Source organism: Pelophylax lessonae, assembly GCF_965119305.1.
Source record: "Pelophylax lessonae genome assembly, chromosome: 7".
Taxonomy (NCBI): Eukaryota; Metazoa; Chordata; class Amphibia; order Anura; family Ranidae; genus Pelophylax; species Pelophylax lessonae.
Window position 1 is genome coordinate 69136986 of NC_138774.1, and position 23346 is coordinate 69160331.

General features: G+C 43.1%; 1 protein-coding gene across 1 annotated transcript in view; it reads right to left on the bottom strand.

Annotated features, from left to right (window-relative positions):
• Positions 1-2657: 2657 nt before the first annotated feature.
• Positions 2658-23346, bottom strand: part of LOC309559467 (cytochrome P450 2G1-like) — a 110724-nt gene continuing 90035 nt past the window's right edge. The window contains exons 7-9 of the mRNA XM_082262739.1: positions 21117-21304; positions 14533-14674; positions 2658-3038 (exon numbers count right to left, since the gene is read on the bottom strand). Coding sequence (XP_082118865.1) covers positions 2857-3038; positions 14533-14674; positions 21117-21304 — 512 coding nt within the window. The 3' untranslated portion in view covers positions 2658-2856. The remainder of the gene's footprint in view (positions 3039-14532; positions 14675-21116; positions 21305-23346) is intronic.

The following is a 23346-nucleotide window of genomic DNA, read 5'->3' on the forward strand; positions in this document are numbered from 1 at the left end:
CACCACCAGCTGATATGGAACGTCTTAGCAGGAGGCAGCATTTCACCAACATGGTGGAGCAGTATGTGTGCCAGTGTTGGGGTAGTTACTCAAAAAATGTAACTAGTTACTAGTTACTAGTTACTTCTGTAAATTGCAATGAGATTACTTTACTAGTTACTGCATTTGAAAAGTAACTTCACTACTTATTACTTTACTTCCCTCTTTCTTAATTGACCGTGTAGAAGAAGATACATGACACTCCTTCTGCATAGAGTTTATTGTATAAACACAGGCTTTGGGAAACATGAGAACAAAACCTGAAAAAACAGAATAAAACATAAAATGCAACAAAAAAGTCATAAACTTCATCCCTCTCTATTCTTCGAAATAACGATTGTATCACACGGCTTGGGTAATGCAGGAAAGTGCATTCCTATAGCATATAGCCTAGTAAAGTAGTGTAGTTACCTCCTATAGCCTAGTAAAGTAGTGTAGTTACCAATATTAGTATTGTAACTAGTTACATTACTTAGTTACCAAAAAAGTAATGTAGTTACTGTAATCAGTTACTTTGTAACTAGTTACCCCCAACACTGATGTGTGCACACGCCTAGACATACTGAATGATGGGTCTGCCCCCTTCAACTTCTGGGTCTCCAAATTGGGCACATGGCCTGAGCTTGCCCTTTACGCCTTGGAGGTGCTGGCCTGCCCTGCAGCCAGTGTATTATCTGAACGTGTATTTAGCACGGCTGGGTGCGTTATCACAGACAAGCACAGCGGCCTGTCCAGAGCCAATGTGGACAAGCTCACGTTCATTAAAATGAACCAGGCATGGATCCCACAGGATTGTCCGTACCTTGTGCAGAATATACATGTATACCGGCCTTACCCAGCCATTGTTGTATTTTTGATCTTTCTAACTCTTTTGGTGTGTACCCTAATTTAAAAAGAAATGTAAAATTAAAAACAAAAGCCTGTGTTGGCTACCTCGTCCTCCTCCACCGCCGCTTCCACCTACACCGCCACATCCACTGCCACCTCAACCTCCTACTCCATATGGGCCTCGTCCTCCTAGATCAAGATGATTATTTTTTATTTTTATGTTATTTTAAGTTATTTCCCTATCCACATTTGTTTGCAAACACGTGCCATGCCCTGGAGAAGATTTTGCAGCCCTCTAAATGTTTTTTTAGAGCCATTTTAGTGCTCCAAAGTTTGTTTCACCATTGACTTCAATGGGCTTCGGGATCGGGGTAAAGTTTGGGTCAAGAACCCGTGGGGAATCCACGTCCTTTTCTCTTGTCTTCTTTCTCCACTCTCATTATGAACCACATATAGGTTTATACCTCTGTGCAGTTTATCCTATTATCATTAGATACTAATGTGGCCCTTGAGTGCTCCCTGGTGGTTGGTTGCCTTTATGCATGTATCCCCACATCCACTGTGTCACCCAGTCTGCGCCTGAGGATGATTCTGGCTCTAGCGCTAACCGAAAAAGTGAACAATTCTTATTATTATACACATGTATTGAATATATGTTTTGTACCAGTTTTTCATTTTATATAGAATTTATGCTCAAGCTCCTGAGGAAGCGCTCTGTCGCGAAACATATCAGGCTTCTACAAGCTACATTAGGGGCAGACCCTAATGTAAGGGAGAACTCTGGAGACTCTGGTGGAAAGGGGAACTCTGATATAAGGGGGTCTCTGATAACCGGAGCTAACTTATATCAGAGTTCCTAGCATTTAATGAGGGGTCCCAAAGCCCCCTTTAAATCAGATTCTACAGAGCATCTCTTACATCAGAGTCTGCCAAGCCTCCCTGACATCATAGTCCACAGAGAAACCTCTTGCATCAGAGTCTGCAGAGCCCCCTTACATCAAAGTCCGCAGAGCCCCACTTACATCAAAGTCTGCAAAGTCCCCTTACATAAAAGCCTGGAGAGCCCCTTACATCAGAATCTGCAGAGCCCCCTTACATCACAGTGCACACAGAGCCCTTTATATCAGAGTCTACAGAGCCCCCCTTACATCAGAGTTCACAGAGCGCCCCTTACATCAGAGTCCCTCTTACATTAGCATACTCACTGGGAGGCAGGAGACAGAAGGGAGGGAGGGGGGACACTTCACTCACAGATGGATGGATTGACCGGCAGGCTGTACCTTTCCTTATCTGGCAGATGGGACTTCAAACGTCCCGCCCACACTTCCCCTTCTCTGGGGCACAACACTGCCGGGGAGTGTGGGCAGGGCAGAACAGAAAGAGAGGGCGGGAGGGGGAGAAGCTTATCAGCTGTCTCTCTCTCCTCTCCTACCTGTGCGGGGGGGGGGGACTGTTAGCACTGGCTCTGGGCTGTGTAAAAGAGGCTCACAGCTCAGAGCCCTGCAGCCGCTGGGGAGCCACACTCCAGGTTCTTGGGGCGGCGGGTTCCCTCACAATGGCGGAGCTCCAGGGCAACCTTTGCAAAAGGGTAGTTCCCCCACTGCATGTGTTAATGTCCTAGTTGGGAAATCCTACATCAGTTCCACTGCATCCCTGACTTTTCAAACAAAAAAATTGGTCCATTTTAAAAGGTACTTTATTACATATTCTGAAGTGTTTTACATATAACAAATCATTCTAGATTGTAACAGTTCCTACAATAATGTTTCCTGAGAGCTATCCCACACAATCATTGGGTGAACAGACAGCCAAATAATGTCCCTGCTTTGAAATAAATTCAGGATCTGACCAGGTGCTGTCACTCAGGCACTTATTGTTTATAGAACTTTATAGAGGGAACCCGGAAAGTCCATATTACATTATTTTTAAAAATTGTAAAGTGATAAATGATCTTGAAACATGAATACCATATTCAATAAAAATGGTCCCTCAGCGAGGCACAGCCAACATCTCATATTCACGAGGTCTAGAAGCATTGCTGTTGGGCTCTGGTGTAATTTCTATGTACTTTCTGTCCACGGTGGGTTTCAGAGTAAGCCTTTGGAGAATAATTGTAAAAAAGAGGAAGAGTTCCATGCGAGCCAGACCCTCCCCCATACATACACGTTTTCCTAGGAAAGAGGAGAGAAAATACATCAATAACTACTACTAAAAGCATGCAATTTAGTATAGTCTTAGGTCAGGGATGGATTAAAGGCAGCTGATTCCCTATGCATAGCCCAACAATGGTGCCCCCATTGACCCTTCTATTGCTGTACTGACCTGACATTAAGGGGTTGATTTACTAAAACAGAAAGGTGCAAAATCTGGTGCACCTCTGCAAAGAAATCTATCAGCTTCCAGGGTTTTTTTTTTTTTTTTTTTCCAATGCTTAATTGAACAAGCTTAAGTTAGAAGCTGATTGGCTACCATACACTGCTGCATCAGATTTTGCACTCTCCAGTTTTAGTAAATTACCCCTAAGGCTCCATGCACACTGGGCTTAAAAAAACTCCAATTCCCCTGGCAGAAAAAAACGCCTATATAGAGAATTTTTTGTATATAATTTAGGTGAGTTTAGGAGAGTTTTTCTTTTTTTCTGCCAGAAAGCTCCAATCAGAAAAGCAAACCAGAACAGTTTTTTTTCCCTGGCTCTAAATATTAAGCTTAAAATATGCCTATAATCATCTTAATGTGCATGGAAAAATAGGACTATATTGAGCTGCTTCCTAAGGCAGAACACAAAACCCCTGTAGTAGCAGCAGCAATTTTAAGCCAGTGTGCATGGAGCCTCAATGAGTGTTGAAAGTGAAATGAAAGTGTTAAAATGTATAAACCTTCTTATAAACTTCCAGCCAGTAGACAAAGGTAGACAAGCCTTATAGAAGTCTATGGTGCTGTAATGTGCTTAAGTTGAATCAAGTAGAGCAGCACCTACACTTGAGACATGGAGAGATGCTTTATTCAGTACAAAATAAAAGTTACATATCCACCCCATGCTCACGCATTTCAGCCCTCACCTCCCCTCACAGGTTTTGCCTATTTCTCTAAACTATCAAATTTAACCACTGGCCTACTTAGAACACCAAATCATTATATATTTTCTTTAAGCAGAGGCTCTAGAGAATAATATGGTGAGTGTTGCAATTTTTTATGTCGCGCGATATTTGCGCAGCGGTTTTTTTAAATGCAAATTTTTGGGAAAAAATACACTCTAATAAATTGTATTGCAGGCAAACACAATGCAATACCCATTTGTTAGTAAAATATAAAAGATGATGTTATGCCAAGTAAATAGATACCTAACATGTCACACATTAAATTTGCACACGCTCATGGAATGGCAACAAACTACGATACTTGAAAATCCCCTTATGAGACATTTTAAACATTTTTAAAGGTTACCAGTTGCAAAGGAGGTCTACTGCTAGAATTATTGCTCTTGCTCTTGTAGCTGCAGGCAACATTCCGACATAACACCTTTAACCAGGGGACGTACGGGGACGTCCTTTTGGGAGAAGGGGTTTAATCCCATTTTATTTATCTCATGAATATCTCTAAAATGACAGGATACCATTGCAAATTGTTTCACATTGTAATTAGTAGTTGCAGTGTAATGTTCCCCTATTCTAGGTCTCAGGGGCAGAGATGTATAGTAACGAAGTAGAACTACTTAAGTACTGTACTTAAGTACCGAAATGCGGTATCTGTACTTTCCTAGAGTAGAATTTTTTTCTCCTACTTCTACTTTTACTTCACTACATTTTTTCGATGATTTCGATACTTCTACTCAAGTATTTTTTTTTTGTGCTGCATAGTTACTCGTTACTTTTAAAAAAGTTACCACTGCCAGAACAGTAGATGGCAGGTTGCATAAAGCTCAAAAAAATGTGTATAATGTCATTTGTAAATCAGCGCATACGAAAATAAAGGCTGTGTATAATAAAAGCTGCTATACCAAATCTTTCCAATAAAAAGAAAATATGAAACAAACAAATAAATGGTGCTACAGCGCTTAAAGTGCATCAAGAAACTACTAACAAACACAGGTTAATCATTTGAATAAATCATTTGAAATAATAAAAACAATATGATGTTCAAACTTTTGACTTATTTCTTTAATAACTACATAACACAGTACTTGTACTTCTACTTTCAGTACTTGAGTAGAAATTTTTTTTCAAAACTACTGGTACTTTTTACTTTTAGTACTTAAGTAGCAAATTTTTTGAAAAAACTACTTGCAATACTTAAGTAAAAAAAATGTTGAATACTTTAGTACTTCTACTTAAGTAACTTTTTCTGCGAGCACTTCCACTTCTACTCAAGTAATTTTTTGATCGAGCACTTGTACTTTTACTCAAGTAGAAATTTCGAGTACTTTATACAAGTCTGCTCAGGGGTGACTGGTACAACTCACATATTGTAAAGAACATACAGTACAATTCATATAATCTTTAATCGGGTAATTTTCCTCCATCACCGAAGACTTAATTTGCAATATTTGCAGGTATTTGTGTCACATCTGTAAGAGCCCTTATAAAACAAACTATGTGCCTGTGTATCAATGAAAAAAAGGACTTTTGGTATGGGAAGTAAATAAACCTTGAAGCCTATGCCTATCAGATCCCAGTAAGTGTAGTCACCCTGTCATTAACGGCTAAATTTAGTTTTTGGCTGGGTGGTAGTCAGCCAAGGCTGATTTGTATGGGTCTTCACCTGGTCTATCCCTAACCTTAGAGACGTTGTGATTTCTAATTGCTGCCAGTAAGTTTCAATGGTCCCACTGGAAATAGTATGAGATTTCATAAAAAGGATGAGTTATGAATATTTATATTTTCTTCAGCCAACCCAGTAGGTTCAGGCTACTGGTGTATTCAGGTGGAGTGTATAAATAATTGGGGCAGGCATTGTGATCTCTCTCTTCCCCACAGACTGAGGTGTGAGGAGGTGCTGGTGGACTGACCTATCTATTAGGCCCAAAAGCCTAAGTGGGACCTGCTATGTACTCCAGAAATGAAATAGGCCCAAAGTGGTCCTGGAGCTGTCTTGCCTGTTGATAAGGGAAGTTGAGCTGAGAAGGAGACCCAGGGCAGGACCCTTGTTTTCACAGGAACTTAGTGACTTACTTGCAAAAGCCTGACGGGCTGGTGATAGGTACTCGGGTACTCTGATGACAGGTACTCGGGTACTCTGATGAGAGGTACTCAAAGTACCCGAGTACCTGTCATCGGAGTACCCAAGTACCTGTCACCAGCCCATCAGAGTACCCGGGTACCTGTCATCAGAGTATCCAAGTACCTGTCATCAGAGTACCCGAGTACCTGTTACCAGCCCATCAGAGTACCCGAGTACCTGTCATCAGAGTACCTGATGGGCTGGTGACAAGTACTAGGGTACTCTGATGGGCTGGTGACAGGTACTTTGATGGGCTAGTGACAGGTACTTTGATGGGCTAGTGACAGGTCCTCTTTATTGGAGGGGGCAATCAGTGTGTTTTATGGTGCACTATAATCAGTAACTCACTATTACCGCAATCTCCTCCTCACACAGGATCAGTGTGTGAGGAGGAGAACACTGTAACAGCTAGTTACCGTGGTCTCTGTTGACATTCTGTGACCAGCTGTGATTGGACACAGCCGGTCACTTGTTAAAGAGCCAATTTCATTGGCTCTTTACCCTGATCAGGGATGACACTCTCCATCCACGATCGCCACTCTGCGTGCCCCTGGAGGAACACACGAGCGGTGTGCGCCAGGGAAGTTCATGTGGCCGGCTGTGATTGGACACAGCCGGTCACATGGTAAAGAGCCATTTTTTTAATGCCTCTTTACACTGATCAGGGATGGGCTGTGTCCCGACGAACACGCTGCATCCCCGAAAGCCGCGCCCTCGGGGGAGGGGCCGGGAGAGCAGCGGGAACGGGCGGACATCATATGACCCCCGCATGGATCGACGGAGTGTTCCTGCCGGCATCATTTGTATATGGCCCGGTAAGGAAGTGGTTAACTGGCAATTGCTCAGTCATGCTACACTGTACCCAAAATACATTTTTCCAATTTTTTTTCATACAAATAGAGATTTCTTTTGGTGGTATTTAATAACCACTGGATTTTTAATTTTTTGCTATATAAACGAAAAATTACCGTAAAAATGCAGTCTGCTATGTTTCTTTGGTAAAAATAACCCAAATCAGTGTGTACTATTTAGTCTGTGTCAGAGAGTCTACAAACTATGGTATATATATATTTGAAAATAACGTTTCCTGAGGCCCTAAAATGGCAGGGCAGTACAAATGTCCCCCAAATTACCAATTTTTGGAAAGTAGACCATCCAAGATATTTAGTAAAAGGCATGGAAAGTTTTATGAGGTTGTAACTTTTTGTCACAATTTTCTTGAAAATCGGCCAAAGCTTCTGGTTGTCAATGGTTGCTAAGGAAGCAGTGAGTGCTTGAACCCTCTACGTCCTTACAAACCATTGACATTACTCAGCTCATTCGCTTACATGGATTTGAATCCCAGGCTACATATGCAAATAGGTGGGGATTGGAGTTGTTACACCATTGCCTAAATATGGCCACTTGACCATATTTGGGCAGTGAATCACTTTCATCATTACAGCTGTCATTCAGCTTTGGCTAGCATCAGGATTGACTGTGTATGGCAGGTAGTCATTATTATTTTTTAAGTGAGCCAGAGAGTGTCAGGAATCGGGATTGATTTACAATGAGGGACAATTTTTGGGCATTTTTTTTTTGTTTTTTCTTTAACAAAGGACTTTTCAAACCTTTGGGTGTCTTTATTTTTAGGAAACATATTTTTTGAGAATGAGTACTATGTAACCCATAGTGGGAGAGATATATGGGGGCCCCTAAATTGTTAAAGGGAGCTTCTGGATTCCAATAACCCTCCTGCCCATAGACTCCCCCCCCCACCTACCAGGGTTGTGGGAAAGTAATTCTTGTCCTCATCAACATCGGGACAAGGCACTTTGCTGGGGGGAGGCAGGTAGAGTTCAGGAGTGAGGGGCGTCATGCTCCTCCCCCCTTCCTGACCAGTCAGATTGCATTAATTAAGGACCTAATATGCATTTTTAACTCTCACATTTTTTTTTTTTTTTAATAAAGCCCCCCCCCCCCCCCCTTAAAGTCTGCACCAGACTCATTCCCCCACCCACACTACCACATGCTTTTTTTTTTCTACTCTTTGCCTATTAGCAAAGAGAAACATTTTTAATTTGTCAGATTCACAGAATCCTGGTTATCCCCCTTCCTGGAGTGAAGAGGAATGGTGTGGAGAGAATTACTTATTCCAGGATCACTGCTTTTATTTGCCTAAGAAGACCCAGTCTGGGGTGGTCATTGAGGTCCTGGTTGCATTCAAAGGATATGATGTGCTTTTTACCCATTGATTTCTGGTGAGTGCATCACCATTGGGAGAGGCTACACATGGTGTGGTGAAGGACTATTTACATCGTTTATATGATTTCCCTTACATGGTGCACTTCAGGATCATCCCCTATTAATTGGACTTGTTTATAGAGCATTTACAGAGCATTTATAGACATATATATTGTTGTTCTATAATTTATCCCAATACTGCAAATTCTATTTATTGTGTATTTTATTTTATTTTATTTTTTGGATTTAATATCATGGGTGTCCTTGGAATATAGTTCACATTCATATTTACCATTTATCAGCGCCGCCTGGTGGTCTGGGTCATTTGATCCAATTCACCCTTTTATTTTTATTGTCATTATTTGTTAGATGGCAGCTCAGTACTTGTAGTTTATCTTCTTACATCATTGGTGCAGGGTGGAGACTTCGTGTGACTCTCATAGGTTGTTCTTCCTTTGTTCTTTATGATTGTGACATCATTGACTTGAAATGATCATATGGCCATATTAGGTCAATGATGTCACAAACATCTCCGCTCTTTTATATACAAACCCGATTCCAAAAAAGTAGGGACACTACAAATTGTGAATAAAAGCAGAATGCAATGACATGGAAGTTTCAAATTTCAATATTTTTTATTCAGAATTCAACATAGATGACATATCAAATGTTTAAACTAAGAAAATGTATAATTTTAAGGGAAAAATAAGTTAATTTTAAATTTCATGGCATCAACACATCTCAAAAAAGTTGGGACAAGGCCATGTTTACCACTGTGGGGCATCCCCTCTTCTTTTTAAAAAGTTGCTCAAGTTTAACAATAGGAATTTTGTCTCATTCTTGTCTAATACAGGCTTCTATTTGCTCAACTGCCTTAGGTCTTCTTTGTCGCATCTTCCTCTTTATGATGCGCCAAATGTTTTCTATGCGTGAAAGATCTGGACTGCAGGCTGGCCATTTCAACACCCGGATCCTTCTTCTACGCAGCCATGATGTTGTAATTGATGCATTATGTGGTCTGGTATTGTCATGTTGGAAAATGCAAGGTCTTCCCTGAAAGAGACGACGTCTGGATGGGAGCATATGTTGTTCTAGAACTTGGATATACCTTTCAACATCGATGGTGCCTTTCCAGATGTGTAAGCTGCCCATGCCACACGCATTCATGCAACCCCATACCATCAGAGATGCAGACTTCTAAACTGAGCGCTAATAACAACTTGGGTTGTCCTTGTCCTCTTTAGTCCGGATGACATGGCATCCCAGTTTTCCAAAAAGAACTTCAAATTTTGATTTGTCTGACCACAGAACAGTTTTCCACTTTGCCACACTCCATTTTAAATGAGCCTTGGCCCAGAGAAAACGCCTGCGCTTCTGGATCATGTTTAGATATGGCTTCTTTTTTTGACTATAGAATTTTAGTCGGCAACGGCAAATGGCACGGTGGATTGTGTTCACCGACAATGTTTTCTGGAAGTATTCCTGAGCCCATGTTGTGATTTCCATTACAGTAGCATTCCTGTATGTGATGCAGTGCCGTCTAAAGGCCCGAAAATCACAGACATCCAGTATGGTTTTCCGGCCTTGACCCTTACGCACAGAGATTGTTCCAGATTCTCTGAATCTTTGGATGATATTATGCACTGTAGATCAGTGGCGGCTGGTGCTCAAAATTTTTGGGGGGGCGCAAAAATAAAAATGTAATAGGTATTGCTTCACGTCAAAAAACGCAGTAAAAAATTGCGTGACTTTGAAGTCATGGTACAGGCATGGCACAGGTGATGGTATAGGCATGGCATAGGTGATGGTACAGGCATGGCACAGGTGATGGTATAGGCATGGCACAGGTATGGTATAGGCATGTCACAGGTCATGGTACAGGAGATGGTATATGCCCCCTTTCAATGCAGTGACCAGCGTACATGCCCCCTTTCAATGCAGAGACCAGTGTACATGCCCCGTTCAATGCAGAGTTCAGCGTGCGTGCCCCCTTCAATGCAATGAACATTGTGCTGTGCCCCCTTCAATGCAATGAACACTGTGCTATGCCCCCTTCAATGCAATGAACACTGTGCTATGCCCCCTTCAATGCAATAAATACTGTGCTGTGCCCTCACAATGCAGAGTTCAGCGTGCATGCCCCCTTCAATGCAACTGTGCTGTGCCCCCTTCAATGCAATGAACAATGTGCTGTGCCCCCTTCAATGCAATAAACACTGTGCTGTGCCCCCTTCAATGCAATAAACACTGTTCTGTGCCCCCTTCAATGCAATGAACACTGTGCTATGCCCCCTTCAATGCAATGAACACTGTGCTGTGCCCCAACAATGCAGAGTTCAGCGTGCATGCCCCCTTCAATGCAATAAACACTGTGCTGTGCCCCCTTCAATGCAATAAACACTGTGCTGTGCCCCCTTCAATGCAATAAACACTGTGCTGTGCCCCCTTCAATGCAATAAACACTGTGCTGTGCCCCCTTCAATGCAATGAACACTGTGCTGTGCCCCCACAATGCAATGAATACTGTGCTGTGCCCCCTTCAATGCAATAAACACTGTGCTGTGCCCCCTTCAATGCAATAAACACTGTGCTGTGCCCCCTTCAATGCAATAAACACTGTGCCCCCTTCAATGCAATGAACTTTGTACTGTGCCCCAACAATGCAGAGTTCAGCGTGCATGCCCCCTTCAATGCAACTGTGCTGTGCCCCCTTCAATGCAATAAACACTGTGCAGAGTTCAGCATGCGTGCCCCCTTCAATGCAACTGTTCCGTGCCCCCATCAATGCAGAGTTCAGCGTGCGAGCCCCTTTCAATGCAGAGCGCCACAGCATTGTCCCCAATCACTGCAGAGCGCCACAGCATTGTCCCCAATCACTGCAGAGCGCCACAGCATTGTCCCCAATGATTGCAGAGTGTGCCACAGCATTGTACCCCAATGATTGCAGAGCGCCACAGCATTGTCCCCCAATGATTGCAGAGCGCCACAGCATTGTCCCCCAATGATTGCAGAGCGCCACAGCATTGTCCCCCAATGATTGCAGAGCGCCACAGCATTGTCCCCCAATGATTGCAGAGCGCCACAGCATTGTCCCCCAATGATTGCAGAGCGCCACAGCATTGTCCCCCAATGATTGCAGAGCGCCACAGCATTGTCTCCCAATGATTGCAGAGCACCACAGCATTGTCCCCAATGATTGCAGAGCGCCACAGCATTGTCCCCCAATGATTGCAGAGCGCCACAGCACTGTCCCCCAATGATTGCAATGCGCCACAGCATTGTCCCCCAATGATTGCAGAGCGCCACAGCATTGTCCCCCAATGATTGCAGAGCGCCACAGCATTGTCCCCAATGATTGCAGAGCGCCACAGCATTGTCCCCCAATGATTGCAGAGCGCCACAGCATTGTCCCCCAATGATTGCAGAGCGCCACAGCATTGTCCCCAATGATTGCAGAGCGCCACAGCATTGTCCCCCAATGATTGCAGAGCGCCACAGCATTGTCCCCCAATGATTGCAGAGCGCCACAGCATTGTCCCCCAATGATTGCAGAGCGCCACAGCATTGTCCCCCAATGATTGCAGAGTGCCACAGCTTTGTCCCTCAATGATTGCAGAGTGCCAGCATTGTCCCCCAATGATTGCAGAGCGCCAGCATTGGCCCACAATGTTTGCAGAGTGCCAGCATTGTCCCCCAATGATTGCAGAGGGCCCACAGCATTGTCCCCCAATGATTGCAGAGCGCCACAGCATTGTACCCCAATGATTGCAGAGTGCCAACATTGTCCCCCAATGATTGCAGAGTGCCAGCATTGTCCCCCAATGATTGCAGAGCGCCAGCATTGTCCCCCAATGATTGCAGAGCGCCACAGCATTGTACCCCAATGATTGCAGAGCGCCACAGCATTGTCCCCCAATGATTGCAGAGCGCCACAGCATTGTCCCCCAATGATTGCAGAGCGCCACAGCATTGTCCCCCAATGATTGCAGAGCGCCACAGCATTGTCTCCCAATGATTGCAGAGCGCCACAGCATTGTCCCCCAATGATTGCAGAGCGCCACAGCATTGTCCCCCAATGATTGCAGAGCACCACAGCATTGTCCCCCAATGATTGCAGAGCGCCACAGCATTGTCTCCCAATGATTGCAGAGCGCCACAGCATTGTCCCCAATGATTGCAGAGCGCCACAGCATTGTCCCCCAATGATTGCAGAGCGCCACAGCACTGTCCCCCAATGATTGCAGAGCGCCACAGCATTGTCCCCCAATGATTGCAGAGCGCCACAGCATTGTCCCCAATGATTGCAGAGCGCCACAGCATTGTCCCCCAATGATTTCAGAGCGCCACAGCATTGTCCCCCAATGATTGCAGAGCGCCACAGCATTGTCCCCAATGATTGCAGAGCGCCACAGCATTGTCCCCCAATGATTGCAGAGCGCCACAGCATTGTCCCCCAATGATTGCAGAGCGCCACAGCATTGTCCCCCAATGATTGCAGAGCGCCACAGCATTGTCCCCCAATGATTGCAGAGTGCCACAGCTTTGTCCCTCAATGATTGCAGAGTGCCAGCATTGTCCCCCAATGATTGCAGAGCGCCAGCATTGGCCCACAATGTTTGCAGAGTGCCAGCATTGTCCCCCAATGATTGCAGAGCGCCCACAGCATTGTCCCCCAATGATTGCAGAGCGCCACAGCATTGTACCCCAATGATTGCAGAGTGCCAACATTGTCCCCCAATGATTGCAGAGTGCCAGCATTGTCCCCCAATGATTGCAGAGCGCCAGCATTGTCCCCCAATGATTGCAGAGCGCCACAGCATTGTACCCCAATGATTGCAGAGTGTCAGCATTGTACCCCAATCGTTGCAGAGTGCCAGCATTGTACCCCAATGATTGCAGAGTGTCAGCATTGTACCCCAATGATTGCAGAGTGCCAGCATTGTCCCCCAATCGATGCAGAGTGCCAGCGTGCGTGCTCCATTCAAACTTACCTGGCAGCGGGGCGGCTCAGCTTCTTCCTCTTCTGCGGCGGGTCCTTCTCCCTCGTCTCGGTTCTGCGGCGGGTCCTTCTCCCTCGTCTCGGCGGCGGGAACCGGCGGGCTGCCTGCTCCGTTCAAACTTACCTGGCGGCGGCGCGGCTCAGCTTCTTCCTACTCTTCTGCGGCGGGTCCTCCTCCCTCGTCTCGGCGGCGGGAACCGGCGGGCGGCCTCTCCTTTTCTCTGAGCGGCGGTGACGGTGAGTGACTGACGCACACACCGGCACCGCCCCCATTGCGACGTCAGCGATATCCTGGATGATGATTGGTCCAGGCTGTAGACTGGACCAATCACAGCCAGGATATCAGAAAGTGGGGGTGTCCAACCGCAAAGACTTGCGCCCAGGATACCCCCCTACCCCCCAGAAGGCAGCCAATCGGCGCCTCTTCTGGGACGTAACCCCACCCCCCCCAGCCACCAGTTCCTTGGGTTCAGGCCGGCGAACCCAAATTTTTTTTTCATACAACTTTATTTGTTCGTTTTTTTTTTGTTTTTTTTTTCGTTTTTTTTAGGGGTAGGGGGGCGGCGCCCTGGCGCCCCCTATGCACGGGCTGCCACTGCTGTAGATGATGATAACTTCAAACTCTTTGCAATTTTTCTCTGAGAAACTCCTTTCTGATATTTGGAGGAATTGGTGATCCTCTGCCCATCTTGACTTCTGAGAGACACTGCCAATCATGTTGCCAATTGACCTAATAAGTTGCAAATTTCCAGCTATTCCTTATATGTACATTTAACTTTTCCGGCCTCCTATTGCTACCTGTCCAACTTTTTTGGAATGTGTAGCTCTCATAAAATCCAAAATGAGCCAATATTTGGCATGACATTTCAAAAAGTCTCACTTTCAACATTTGATATGTTATCTATATTATATTGTGAATAAAATATAAGTTTATGAGATTTGTAAATGATTCCATTCCTTTTTCACTCACAATTTGTACAGTGCCCCAACTTTTTTGGAATTGGGTTTGTACATGCAGCTGCAGGGTAGGGAATCTCCCGGCCACAGATAATTGGTCCTTAACAGCTAATTATGGAGTTTGGGGAGGAATACAAGCTCATCCCTAATCCTGATGTGTAAGCTTTGTGTAATAAGTTAATGTTCTGAAACACCATGGTTTAAATTTAAAATCCTCTGCATATTTAAAAAATGATTAGCTATACTTGTAAGTAACTAAAACATAGTACCTGCAGAAAATGGCAAGAAGGCATCACTCTTCCTAAAAGTTCCATTCTCATTAAGGAAATGTCCAGGGTCAAATTTTTCAGGGTTTTTGAACTGTTTGGGATCCTTCAAGACAGAAGTTAAGACTGGAAAAACCATAGTTCCCTAAAATGTTTTAAAAAGCGAATTAGTTACCTGGAAACAGATATAGGCAAGCATTAAGGAAGCCTTAAAATGAAGGGAGTGATAGAAGGCCTGGAAGGATACAGACTATAGTTTAGGATATGACATTTTCACGTAGCCATTAATGTCTGAACCGCTGGCAACAGAAGTGAATACACCCCTATATGAAAATGTCCAAAGTGGGCCCAATTAGCCATTTTCCCTCCCCATGTCATGTGACTTATTAGTGTTTACAAGGTCTCAGGTGTGAATGGGGAGCAGGTGTGTTAAATTTGGTGTTATCGCTCTCACTCTCTTATACTGGTCACTTGAAGTTCAACATGGCACCTCATGGCAAAGAACTCTCTGAGGAGCTGGGAAAAAAAAATGTTGCTCTACATGAAGAAGGCCTAGGCTATAAGAAGATTGTCAAGACCCTGAAACTAAGCTGAAGCATTGTGGCCAAGACCATACAGTGGTTTAACAGGACAGGTTCCACTCAGAACAGGCCTTGCCATGGTCGACCAAAGCGGTTGAGTGCATGTGCTCAGCGTCATATCCAGAAGTTGTCTTTGGGAAATAGACATATGAGTGCTGCCAGCATTGCTGCAGAGGTTGAAAGGGTGGGGGGTCAGCCTGTCAGTGCTCAGACGATACGCTGCACACTGCATCAAGTTGGTCTACATGGCTGTCGTCCCAGAAGGAAGCCTCTTCTAAAGATGATGCACAAGAAAGCCCGCAAACAGTTTGCTGAAGACAAGCAGACTAAGGACATGGATTACTGGAACCATGTTCTGTGGTCTAACGAGACCAACATAAACTTAATTGGTTCAGATGTTGTCAAGCGTGTGTGACGGCAATCAGGTGAGGAGCACAAAAAAGAGTGTGTCTTGCCTACAGTCAAGCATGGTGGTGAGAGTGTCATGATCTGGGGCTGCATGAGTGCTGCTGGCACTGGGGAGCTACAGTTCATTGAGGGAACCATGAATGCCAACATGTACTGTGACATACTGAAGCAGAGCATGATTCCCTTCGGAGCCTGGGCCGTAGGGCAGTATTCCAACATGATAATGACCCAAAAACACACCTCCAAGACAACCACTGCTTTGCTAAAGAAGCTGAGGGTACAGGTGATGGACTGGCCAAGCATGTCTCCAGACCTAAACCCTATTGAGCATCTGTGGGGCATCCTCAAACAGAAGGTGGAGGAGCACAAGGTCTCTAACATCCACCAGCTCTGTGATGTCATTGTGGAGGATGATTCCAGTGGCAACCTGTGAAGCTCCGGTGAACTCCATGCCCAAGAGGGTTAAGGCAGTGCTGGAAAATAATGGTGGCCACACAAAATATTGACACTTTGAGCCCAATTTGGACATTTCCACTTAGGGGTGTACTCACTTTTGTTCCCAGCAGTTTAGACATTAATGGCTGTGTGTTGAGTTATTTTGAGGGGACAGCAAATGTACACTGTTACACAAGCTGTACACTTACTACTTTGCATTGTAGCAAAGTGTAATTTCTTCAGTGTTGTCACATGAAAAGATATAATAAAAAATTTACAAAAATGTGAGGGGTGTACTGACTTTTGTGAGATACTGTGTATGTATATATATATATATATATACTCTGTATACACAGACACATACATTATATATATATATATATATATATATATATATATATATATATATATATATATATATATATAAATATGGCAGTGGGACATGTTTACAGTGTTGGGGGGTCTGATCGAGAAAGAAGGATGTCAATAATCTTCCTTCTTCCCCCTCAGTTCTCCCCTGATTCTGTCTTCCTTCTTCCCCTCTCAGTTCTCCCCTGATCATCTCTTTTTCATAAACCGATAATGATCCAAGATGAGCTGCGATCAGCAGGATCACTGCTCATCTCAGTTTCATAAACAGAGACCACAGTGCTTAGAGCCAGTGCAGCACTTAGTGAAGGAAATAGTTTGTGTGGACCAACTTGTTCCAAACAAACTATTTAAAGTCACAGGAAACCTGGAGCTCAGGTTTAGAGGCTAAGTTCACCTTAAAATAGCATACAAAGTCAAAGGGCCCTAGTAGAAAAACTGTGCAACTTTGTAGAACGTTCATTAGGTTTATTGTGATACCTGTAGGCCCATTAGGCTCCTCTGAAAGCCTGGTCAAAATCACTCAGCAATCCCCAACCAAGGGTTTTTGTGTCCTAGCAGCAAGGCTGAGGATTGCTCACTGGGAGTTTTTGGTCAGGCATCCAGGTATGACAATTGTGACAGTCTTAAACATATATATCAGATATTATCGCCGCTTTATAAAAGACTAGCTGAGAATAGCTTGTATAAGATCTGGAACTGTTTACTGAACAAACACACAGAATATATACCACACACTGGATGACACCCCCCTCCTGATCAGATTACCCTAACAGAACAAACTTTACACAGAAATATAATTAACCTGAGCTAATTAACTAGCCATCTGGATAGAAACAATAGGTGAATAGGTATCCACACCCAGACAATTAACATGCTAATTAACTCAACACTTGATGACCAGACTGGCCGGCAACAAGGTTAAAACAATATGCATTACACATTATCCTAAGTATAAACACAGAACACCTTATTAAACAGACAATAGCAGACCCCAGTAGCAGACTGTCAGTCTCCTACATTGAAGTACATGGAATCCACCTCTAAGCAATGCTTTGATTATTTAGGAGTCACAGATTTCATGGCAACGGTCTACAACAGGCTACAGGTCTCACAGTGTAAAGTGGAATTAAATCTTCATATATTTCTTGAGGGATATTGTTGATAAATATTACTGTCCCATTTGAAGTAATCCAAACCACATTCTCAGTGTCTATTAAGTAGTTGTCTATTAGGGATTAGCTTCAAGTTCGAGTCGAAGGTAAGTTGGTGTTAGTTCATTCGTAGAACAACAAACAAACTTGGTCGTTCACGGGAAATTTGCCCGCCATAATGCAATGCTTGTGATTGGCCAAAGCATGCACCTTGACCTGTATGCTTTGGCCAATCACAGCACAATGTTCTGTTGGTGCCTTTAGCCAATCATGGTTCAGGGGCTAAGTCCACGCCCCACACTATATAAGGCTGCTGCTTACACGGCAGCCGTTGTAGTGTGTTAGAGGATGTGATAGGAGTGAGATTAGGCAGGTAGTTTGTGGATTGTGCATTTTATGTATCAATAGATCAGCCAGTGTGGTATATATACATCTATATATATATATATATATATATATATATATATATATATATATATTTATAGATGTATATACCACACTGGCTGATCTATTGATACTTTCACTTTAAGCCTCATTAAAATCAGTAAATCACTGCTCCTTTAAAAACGATTGTTTTTCATTGCTACATGTTCCCCAGGTCAGTACCTGAGCCCCCATACACTTATTTGGGGCAAAACTTGCATTTAAGCCTTCAAAATGAGGCTGTTTGATTTTTGAGGTTCAAGTGCTATAGACTTCAATGGGGTTTGTTTGTTCGAGCAAACTTTTCCTCTGTTCTCGGTGTTCTGGTGCGAACTGAACCGGGGGGGTGTTCGGCTCATCACTTTTACCCACTGAGGTCCCTTTACTGCCTAGACTATATTTTGGAAAAGGTGAATTTTAAACCTACAATTTACAATTACTTAATTGGTTTTGGTTACCTGGTAGGATCCAGCAAGAATCATAAATTTAAAGTTTATCCAAAGCCAAAACCTTTTTTGGAGCAAGGAATGGTTTATTTACCTGTTAAATGTTTGTCTGGATTAGAGATGTCGCGAACATAAAATTTTATGTTCGCGAACGGCGAACGCGAACTTCCACAAATGTTCGCGAACGGGCGAACCAGGCGAACCGCCATAGACTTCAATAGGCAGGCGAATTTTAAAACCCACAGGGACTCTTTCTGGTCACAATAGTGATGGAAAAGTTGTTTCAAGGGGACTAACACCTGGACTGTGGCATGCCGGAGGGGGATCCATGGCAAAACTCCCATGGAAAATTACGTAGTTGACGCAGAGTCGGGTTTTAATCCATAAAGGGCATAAATCGCCTAACATTCCTAAATTGTTTGGAATAACGTGCTTTAAATCATCCAGTGTGTGAATACGATCAGGTATGATGTTCTATCGATCAAGTAGTGTAAGGGTTACGCCCGCTTCACAGTGACAGACCAAACTCTGACAGACCAAACTCCCCGTTTAACGCACCGCAAACAACCGCAAACAGTCCATTTGCAGTGGGCACAGTACAGTCTGTGGGCCTGACACTCACTGGCAGGCAACTGCAATTATATTACAGAGGAAAAATTAAATTACTTTTTTATCTGCAAGGTGCTGTGCCACCCTATATGAGTGGTGGGCTGTGGGCACAGTACGGTCTGTGGAACTGACACTTACTGGCAGGCAACTGCAAATATATTACAGAGGTAAAATTCAATTATTTTTTTATCTGCAAGGTGCTGTGCCACCCTATATGAGTGGTGGACAGTGGGCACAGTGCAGTCTGTGGGCCTGACACTCACTGGCAGGCAACTGCAATTATATTACAGAGGAAAAATTAAATGAATGTTTTATCTGCAAGGTTCTGTGCCACCCTATATGAGTGGTGGTCAGTGGGCACAGTACAGTCTGTGGACCTGACACTCATTGGCAGGCAACTGCAATTATATTACAGAGAAAAAAATGAAATTACTTTTTTATCTGCAAGGTGCTGTGCCACCCTAAATGAGTGGTGGGCAGTGGGCACAGTACAGTCTGTGGACCTGACACTCATTGGCAGGCAACTGCAATTATATAACAGAGGAAAAATTAAATGAATTTTTTATCTGCAAGGTGCTGTGCCACCCTATATGAGTGGTGGGCACTGGCAGTGGGCACAGTTCAGTCAGTGGGCCTGACACACACTGGCAGGCAACTGCAATTATATTAAAGGGTAAAAATTAAATGACTTTTTTATCTGCAAGGTACTGTGCCACCAGATATGAGTGGTTTGCACACAGTACAGTCTGTATATATATATATAAAAATAAATAAAAGCAGACTGATATACCAGCCCTAAAAAGGGCTTTTTTGGGGTGCTGTCAGGATGCTGTCCTTACAGCAGGAGTGGACACAGAACACTGGCCTAGCTAATGATTTCCCTATTAATTCAGCAGCAGCAGCACTCTCCCTGCTCTAACTAATGCTAGCCATACACGTATTGATTTTTGGACGGGAATATTCTTTGAACATTCTTTGAACATTCTTTGAATAGACGAATGTCGTTCGAAAATTGTCTTTTGCTTTTAACATTTAATTTTAAAATGAATGTAATTTCTGAACGATTACCACATACACTGCCCGAAAATTCGTTGATCGAGAAAAGTTTTCCCTTCCGCCCCTACGAATTTTCCCGTTGCTGCAGTCGAAAAAGGACATCGATTTAACCCCACTAACGATTAGAAAATCAAACGAATTTTCTTGAAACGAAAATTTCCAGACGAAAATCTATACGTGTATGGCCAGCATAACTCTGCAGCTTCAGAATGAATCTAAGATGGATGCTGTTCTTGCTTTTTTCTAGGAGGTGGGAGGGTCTGGGAGGGAGGGTATGCTGATTGGCTGGAATGTGTCTGCTGACTGTGAGGTACAGGGTCAAAGTTTGCTCAATGATGATGTATAGGGGTCGGACCGAACATCGCATATGTTCGCCCGCCGAGGAGAACGCGAACAAGCGATGTTCGCCGGCGAATAGTTCAGGACATCTCTAGTCTGGATTCCATTGGCAGATTTCCCCAAAATTCTGCCTTGAGACACAACAAAAAGTGAGTCAAGATCTTTCCAAATTAAGAGAAATCCTCTCTTAGCTGGTTTATTTAGAACAAATGTTCCCATTGGAAGATTTCCCTCTATTCCTAACCAGTAACAACCAAAACATGGGAGACAAAAGTTCTAGCCTTGCATAGGGTGAAGGTGCCAAAATCCTTGCCCTTGTGACATTATTTTCCTAAAATGGATGAAGTACATTCCCTTCTCTTATAAGATTCTAGCTTCATAAGGAACAATACTACAACCAATTTACCTTCATATACTACTTGCAAAAACTAGCTAGTTTCTAAATAGCAAGAAGGTGATGACAAGTGCCTCTGGTGTGCAGAGGCACTGACTATTGTAAATACAGATGATCCTTCGCTTTAGTATGCAACAAAGAAAAGGATAATAGTTTTGTATACATTATTGTTAGTGCTGGCTAAGTGTCACAGTGGATCCTGGCACTGGAATGACTTATGTGAGGGTAGGAAGATATTGTACCTCTCGACCTACCGTTTCTAAGGGAGATACTTCACTATCAGACTTACAGTGGGTCTGATGGAATCAGGTACTAGATACACAGACAAAACACAGAGACATCCCAAACCATCTTGAAACTCTGAGAAGAGCACCTTCGGAATGTGATATCCTCTAAAGGACGTGTCTTCGCTGGCTGCATGGGGTACTCCTGCTGGTACAATATCTGCAAATCTCTGGATCTCATGAAGGACGGCATCTGTATATGGCATCTTACTCTTGTCCTCCACTGATGGACAGCGATCGCTGCCTATTACATTGTCAATCTCTTTATGGATCCTCTCTGAAGAACACAAAAAGTTAAGAGAGTAAAAAAATGTAACATGTCCCATCTGTATTTTTTCATTTAAATGAGATCAGTGATGTTCATACAGTGGAAGTCGTTTGCGTGTGTTTTGTCACACGCAGCAAAGCCTACTAACTTGAATGAGCACCCAAAGGTGATATCACACAAAAAAGATTTTAAATCTATAGGGCTTTTCCCAAGTTAAGCTATTCTGCTGCATTTTAAAGCTGGCTCAATAGGAGTCACTCTCTCTGTCACAAACATAGGCATTGTTTTTAAACCATGCTATAGGCAGAATTTTCTTGGAAAAATAAAATGTTACCATGCATTTGTTGAAAGATAAAGGATAAATATTTTTAAGCATTTCCAGGTAAAAAGTAAAAATGTTCAGTGGGCTCAGTAAACAAAACAACAATGCTAAAGCTAGGAAAATCCCTAATTTTCACCCTAATCTGACTTCTGTGTAATCTTCTGCAGCATATACAGGTACATTGCATAAAGTTAGAATATCATCAAAAAGTTAATTAATTTCAGTAATTCAATTCAAAAAGTGAAACACTTTAATTTTATATAGATGCGTTACACACAGTGTGATATATTTCAAGCATTTATTTCTTTTAACTTTGATGATTATGGCTTACAGCTAGTGAAAACCAAAAATTCAGTGTCTCAGAAATTTAGAATATTACATAAGACCAATAAAAAAAGTTTTTTTTAAAACAGAAAGGTTGGCTTACTGAAAAGTATGTCCATGTACATTATAGTATGCACTCAATACTTGGTCAGGGCTCCTTTTGCATGAATTACTGCATCAATCCGGCGTGGCATGGAGGCGATCAGCCTGTGGCACTGCTGAGGTGTATGGAAGCCCAGCCTCCTGGATCCTCTTTGAAGTGGCCCACTAATTTGTAAAAAATAGGATATGATCCCTTTGTTCATCCGTTAAGGTGAGACTGAGATCAGATTCATACTCTGCACATGGACAAGAAAGGAGGTAATAGGAGGTACACAAGCCATGTCAAAAGGAAGAGACATCCACATAGTAGGTCTCAAAAAGGGAGCATGACTCCAAAGTAACAGTAGGAGTATGAAAGTGATTTGGAGAGTCTAGCAGTATGGTAATAGAGGGGTTACTATAGATTACATTTCTATAATAGATTTTCTCCTACCCGCAGCCATAGTTTTTAAGTCAAAATTGGTTAGCAGCAAGATAAGGCCTGAAGCATAGATTGAAGGCACCAGTAGGGAAACCCATAGAACCAATAACCAGTGACATACCTGATGGACCAGAGAAAGCAGAAGGAACGCAACCCAGTTTTGGAATCACTGTAAGTGTATTGCCTATCAAGAGGTGGAGTTGGAATGCAGTGGAAGCATTGAGTATTGTCTGGGCAGAGTTTATAACAGAAGTGAGACCATATTTTGCTCCAGAACAACCCACGGTTTGAAAGCAGCATGTGTAATCTAATCAAGGACTCTATTCATGTGGACCACAGTGATATTTGAAAGGGTCTGGAAACCCTGTGCCCCCCTCATATATTTTTTTTAAATCAGATATTTTTATTAAACATTTCATGTTGTTAACACATACAAACCAATCACACAACACTGTTTACAGCTTTCATCCCGAACCATGTCTATGTCATGTAATTTGTATATATAGTGAAACAATCATCTGTTACATTAAGGGCAGCATCATGAGATGTAGTACATTTGGTAATAAAGTCTCTACTGAAGTTACAGACTAACATACTGTCAAAAAAAAAACAAAAACAAAAAGAACAAAAACAAAGAACATAGATGCCTTTTGTAACTTTTATCAGTAATAAAACATTTTATATCACAAGTCTCATTTAGTTATTATGGTCGTCTCCCACACATCCACGCCAAAGTCTTGAGAATTTTTAGGGGGGATGTCCATCTTATTGACAGGCATATTCAAGATACACCCTACACAATAGTCTATATAGAATAATGGATAGAAGAAATGGGTTGGGGCCAGTCCAGGGTTAGCTAAATAGAGATGGACGAACATTGGC